The 5,757-nt window shown below is 32.7% G+C and overlaps 1 protein-coding gene across 2 annotated transcripts; it reads left to right on the top strand.

Annotated features, from left to right (window-relative positions):
* Positions 1-411: 411 nt before the first annotated feature.
* Positions 412-5,358, top strand: LOC100776207 (cyclin-A1-1-like). Of its 2 annotated transcripts, none has more exons than XM_014765172.3 (11): positions 412-952; positions 2,231-2,624; positions 2,775-2,914; positions 3,087-3,179; positions 3,395-3,528; positions 3,646-3,721; positions 3,818-3,894; positions 3,994-4,030; positions 4,285-4,369; positions 4,782-4,916; positions 5,010-5,152. In XM_014765172.3, exons 1-10 carry the CDS (start codon positions 740-742, stop codon positions 4,871-4,873), a joined length of 1,341 nt encoding a protein of 446 aa, XP_014620658.1. In that variant the 5' UTR covers positions 412-739; the 3' UTR covers positions 4,874-4,916; positions 5,010-5,152.
* Positions 5,359-5,757: the final 399 nt, after the last annotated feature.

Consider the following 5,757-nt stretch of genomic DNA (forward strand, 5'->3'; position numbering starts at 1 on the left):
AATATAAGGCATTTTAGTATCTCTCAATTTAATGCATAACTTATTACATATTCAGATTCATTTTTAATTGTGAAAATTCAAGATCTAAATTATTTTATTTTGCATTTTTCTTTTGATATCATCTTCTTTCCTACCAATTGTACATTAATTATAAATCTTTTTGTTAATTTCTAATATAAATCTTTTAAAATATAAACCAGATAAAATTAAGATAACTCTCTATTTCACTAATTATTAAACTTAGACATTCTTTTTATACTACTAAAATTTAAAAATAAGACAATTCATATAAATTAACATATATTTAAAAAATATACTGAATTAAAATCAATATACACTTCAATATATAATAAAAAAATATTATAAATATAAAAATAATATAGTGCAATATGAATGTCTGTTTCTACAGACAAAAGAATTATTTTATGTACTTGCTATGTGTTTAGTTTGAAAACGGTTGCGACCAAAATTTGAAATGGTCGGAAGCACGTGGGACCGAACCCGCTCCCAACGAATACCGAGCCGAAATCAACGGTTGAGATCTCTTGCGATTTCAAATCAACCCGTTCCCCCGCCTCAAAAGAACAAAAAAAAAAAAACCCAATTTGACCGTTTATATTAGCTAGTTTCCAACAACAGAACGAAACGATTCTCCGTTTATTCAAAAACGAAAAACACATCTCTCTGATTAATACGCACTCTCGCTGTGAGTTTGAATTTAGTTGGGAGACTCGAAATAATGTCGTCGACGACGCAGAATCGTCGTTCGTCGTTTACTTCCTCGACGGCGTCGTCTTTGGCGAAAGCGAAACGACATCCATCGTCGGTGTCGTCGTCGTCGTCGGGGAAGGCGAAGGTGGTTTCTACTCAGAACTTGGCTGTGAAGAGAGCGCCTCTCGCCAACCTCACTAATCAAAGGAACGCGCCTTATTCTTCTTCTTCTTCTTCTTTGGTAATCATTGTTTCCTTGTTTATTTTTTTGTTAATTTCTCTGCAAAAGAAAAAAGAAAAATCCCAGAGATTACGGAATAATGATGGAATTTGTTTTTTGAACTTGTAATGTGTATCAAAATTATAGGATGCATTATGAAATGGATGATTGATGTTTTTCTTTTCTTTTCTTTTTGTGCTTGAAAAGCAAAATGAGAATGTTGTTGTTTTGTGCGAAAGGGTTTTTGTAAAAGTTTCATGAATGTGAAGTTGCGAGGTGGTAGTAGTGGATAATAAGTGCTTGCATGGTTTTTATTTTTAAACCCTTTGCGTGTTTGAATTTGTATTGCATTTCTTCACTGTGCTCAGAACAAGGGTTTGTAGTTTAGTTTTGGAGCTTTTGATGCCGAGAAATCTATGATCGGTGTGAATTTTCAGCTGAATGTTTGCGTTTTGTGGCCAGGGCTTTTTTGAAAACTTGAAAATGTTTCTAGTGATAATCTCTGATAAGAATGTATTTTTTTATTTGAAGGAAAAAAAAATGGAAAAGTGAAGAGACTGAAAAGTTGATTTTTATAAAATTTAAAAAACATTCTTGGGAAAAGTGTGTTTTTTAATCTTTGAACTTTCAGTCAAACTTGATTTTGGTCCTTTATTTTCAAATTGATGAATTTAATCTTCTAACTTTTAAAAGTAGGTGAATTTAGTCCCTCTTTCAATTCTGTGTTGATAAAAAAATGCCACTAGATGATAAGTTTAAATGTGAAGAGGGACTCAATTCACATATTTCAAAAGTTCTATCGACCTAAACACTTTTCCCCATTCTTTTTTAGTTTTTCTTAAATGTGAAAAATTTCAACTCATTAGTTCTAACCTCGTTATCTTCAACTCATTCTTTTAGGGTCATCTTATCTAGGAGGTTTTGATAGTTTGCATACGAGGTCCTAGTTCTAACCTCGTTATCTTCAATAGTACAAAAAAAAAAACAATTTAAATTTTTCCCTGCCCTTTGTTTTCTTTCCTCTGTACCAAACGGGTACAAATTTGAGGATATTTTCTTGAAAACTTGAGTACAAGCTTAATTCGTTATTGATGCGAAATTTCCTCTTTTTATTTTTGATGCTATAATATTACCATCTTCCCTCCAAGGCTCCAACTGCTATCAATATTTCTATCAATACTTTTTTATTTAGTATTATTGATCAATTGCTATCAGAAAAATTTGATGCTTATCTATGTGTTGTTTGTTGAGGTTTTACTTTATCTTTGGTTGTAAATGAGCTGAATTATGTAATGCAAGGTGCAAGGTTCAAATAAAGTTGCCAAGACCAAGAAAGAGGCTCCTGCAAGAACCAGCGTCTCAAAATCAACAATTTCTGGGAACAAATCTTCCCAGTTAAAATCTGTTAACTCAAGCTCCGTTGTTATTCCAAAGGCTAATTCTTTATCACAAAAGAAGGATGCTGCTCCCACAGTTGCCACATTTGCCGTGCCTGTTCGTAGCGGCATTGATGTTTCTCCTAGTAAATCAGATGGAAGGTTCGTTTCTATGGATGAGACAACATCTTCATGTGATTCTATCAAGAGTCCGGATGAAGTTGAATATCTGGATAACAGGGATGTTTCAGATGTTGATTCAATTCAGAAAAAGATAATAAGCAATTTGAACATTTCTGATACCACAGAGCCCGAAGGTTGTTCACTGCTGCAATTTTGCTTTGCACTGAATCACATTTATTTAAGTTTAATTGTATGATCAATCAAATTTTGGATTATAATGTTTTTTACTTATACCATTTCATTTTTCAGTGCTTTCTAATGTAGTTTTGTTTATTTGTTAGCAGGAAACGTATGTAGTAGGGAAATAATTGTTGAGTTGGAAGAAAGAGTGGACAAGATTGTCAATATCGATAACATTTACTCTGATACGCAGCTTTGTGCAACCTATGTTTGTGACATCTACAAACACCTACGTGAATCCGAGGTTGAACTTCTTTTTTCAGTTAAAATAATGATTTTGTGTTTCTTACTTTCTACATGGGATATAATGAATTGTTCTAGTTTTCATCATTACTGACTGGCAAAATGTTTGCTATCAAAATGATAATTTATATTTATTCTTATCTTGGGTGTTCTTCCAATTTCTGGAATTTTAGGAAAAGAAAAGGCCTTCCACTGACTTCATGGACACAATTCAGAAGGACATAAATGTTAGCATGCGCGCTATATTGGTTGACTGGCTTGTTGAGGTAATATTTGTTCATAGTAAACATTTTTTGAGTGTTGAAATTTGTGATTTGTAAAGTTAAAAAAAACGTATATATATAGATGATCTGGTTATAATAAAAACAAAGGAGTAAAGGCTAATTCATTATTCTTTCTAATGTCTTTACTCAAATTAGAGCTCATTATCATCACACTCACATTCGTTTCTGTATGCTAAACTTCAACTTTTCAATTGTAGGTGGCTGAGGAGTATCGTCTTGTACCTGAAACATTGTATTTGACAGTGAACTACTTAGATCGGTATCTTTCAGGGAATGCTATGAATAGGCAAAGGTTACAACTTCTTGGTGTTTCATGCATGATGATTGCATCGTAAGGAAGCATAATGTCCCTCTCATGTTTTCTAATCAATGGGATTCGTAATTATTTTTTTCTTGCCCTCTAGGCTCTAGCATTAACAATAATTTGGTTTTTGCTTCTTGTTGACAGTAAATATGAGGAGATTTGTGCACCTCAGGTGGAAGAATTTCGTTATATAACTGACAATACTTACTTAAAAGAAGAGGTTTGCATTGAATTCTTTGGCTAAATTTTACAGTTTTAAGTTCCTTCTTCCTATGACTTGAAGTGAGCAAATGTCAGCAAAATCATTTTAATGCAGGTTTTGCAAATGGAATCTGCTGTCTTGAATTATCTTGAGTTCGAAATGACAGCCCCAACAGTTAAATGTTTCTTAAGGTAATAAATAGTTACCAATCATAAATATGATTTTGGAAAGCTTTTGAAGCTGCACTGTTCTAATACTTACTTTTTCTTTACTGTGATATATAATTTCAGACGATTTGTTCGTGCGGCTGCTCATGATGTCCAGGAGGTACCTTTCTTGCTCTAGCTGCTCTTGTATATATATGGTTTATGCATGTTGCTCATGCACCACGGTTATTTTGCATTGTTATTGGCTTATTGCTCATAAGTAAATAAAATACTATGGTTCAATGTTATTGTTGTAGATTCCATTTCTAAAAATTGGCCTATTTTATGGTTTTACTTTTTCATGTCTCAGATCCCTTCACTTCAACTGGAGTGTCTAACCAACTTTATTGCCGAATTATCTCTCTTGGAGTACAGTATGCTGTGTTATCCTCCATCACAAATAGCTGCCTCTGCAATTTTCCTTGCCAGATTTATACTTTTCCCTTCAAAGAAACCATGGGTATGCTGCTAGCCACAATTTCTATACTCCTTCTGGTCTCAAATATAAGAAAGCAAAAAAAAACATCTTTTTCTTGGTCTCAAATATAAAAAAATTTCAACTAACATTATCTTATTTAATGTCACTATCTCTAAAATACCCTTCATTTAATTGATGTGTTAGTTTCAATTATTTTTTGGTATCCTTAATATCAAGTTTTAATGAAGGATAAGTTGAGAAATATATTACTTTTAAATTGAAATTGATGTAATTAAATGTGGTTAACTAACTTTCTTATTCTTAGTTAGTGTTTCATGTTTTTTTCCCTTATATTTGAGACAAGAGTACCATTTTTTATACCACATGTACCTGAGGAGATGTTTTTTGTACGATTTTCTTCATGGCTTACAGTAATTTCTGTTTTCTGCTACAGAATTCCACATTGCAGCATTACACGCTCTACCGGCCTTCGGACTTGTGTGCATGTGTAAAAGATCTCCATCGTCTTTGTTGCAGCAGCCATGATTCTAATTTACCTGCAATCAGAGATAAATACAGTCAGCATAAGGTAATTTTTCTAAGTACAAACAAAATTGCTATGATTTGTTTTTTCCTTTTTATCAGTTTGCTTACTTCCTCCTCATACTTCACTTGCGAACAGTACAAATGTGTGGCCAAGAAGTGCATCCCTCCTTCAATACCTCAAGAAGTTTTCCAGAGTTGAACAAAGTAAATTCATGTTGACAATCCAATTATTGGATGCACAGGCCAAGGAAATTCATGTCTCTCAATGATGCAAGGACCATTTCCTGTTAGATGCATAGTTGGAACTTGGAAGATGATGCAGATGGAGATGTGCTGATGGAGCTAGTGTTCTTCTCCATGGCTAGCATAAAATAGATGTCATAAAAATTCTATATGACAAATTTCGTCCTCTTGTATACACAGCACTTCAAATGCTTAATCATTTACAGGAATGAGAATATTAATCTCCTCTGATTCTGAGTGTATACATTGCAGGCATTTTTTTTATATATTCAAAGTATGCTCAGTTGCACACCATGAAGAGCTTGAAAGAAACTTGGAGAAAAGTGGCATGATTTCCACCCGTTTCCTTCTTTTTTAAAAAAGGAAAACAAATTATGCATGTGTCAGTATAATTTAGTAAAACGCTAGAGGATCGAAGTTGAGATTTTTTTTTTATTCTTAGAAATTGAACTTAAATATAATTGGGTTTACAACTATAAAGGTAAATGAACTAAGTTATTCGGGAATTATTTAAATTTGATTTGTTAAATGCTTGATGAAGTTTGTTTGTTTAATTAAATAAATAAACTCAAGTTTTACAATTTTAATATTAATGTTGTTTACATGACAAATTCTAACATGGACCCATAGGTTATATGTGT

The sequence above is a fragment of the Glycine max genome, chromosome 13 (genome assembly GCF_000004515.6).
Source record: "Glycine max cultivar Williams 82 chromosome 13, Glycine_max_v4.0, whole genome shotgun sequence".
NCBI classification, from domain to species: domain Eukaryota; kingdom Viridiplantae; phylum Streptophyta; class Magnoliopsida; order Fabales; family Fabaceae; genus Glycine; species Glycine max.

Bases quoted from the DNA above. Each gene is read 5' to 3' on its own strand.
- LOC100776207 (XM_014765172.3), top strand. From the start codon at position 740: ATGTCGTCGACGACGCAGAATCGTCGTTCGTCGTTTACTTCCTCGACG. The intron at 953-2,230 runs GTAATCATTGTT...ATGTAATGCAAG, and splicing joins CTTCTTCTTCTTCTTCTTTG to GTGCAAGGTTCAAATAAAGT. The intron at 3,180-3,394 runs GTAATATTTGTT...TTTCAATTGTAG, and splicing joins TGGTTGACTGGCTTGTTGAG to GTGGCTGAGGAGTATCGTCT.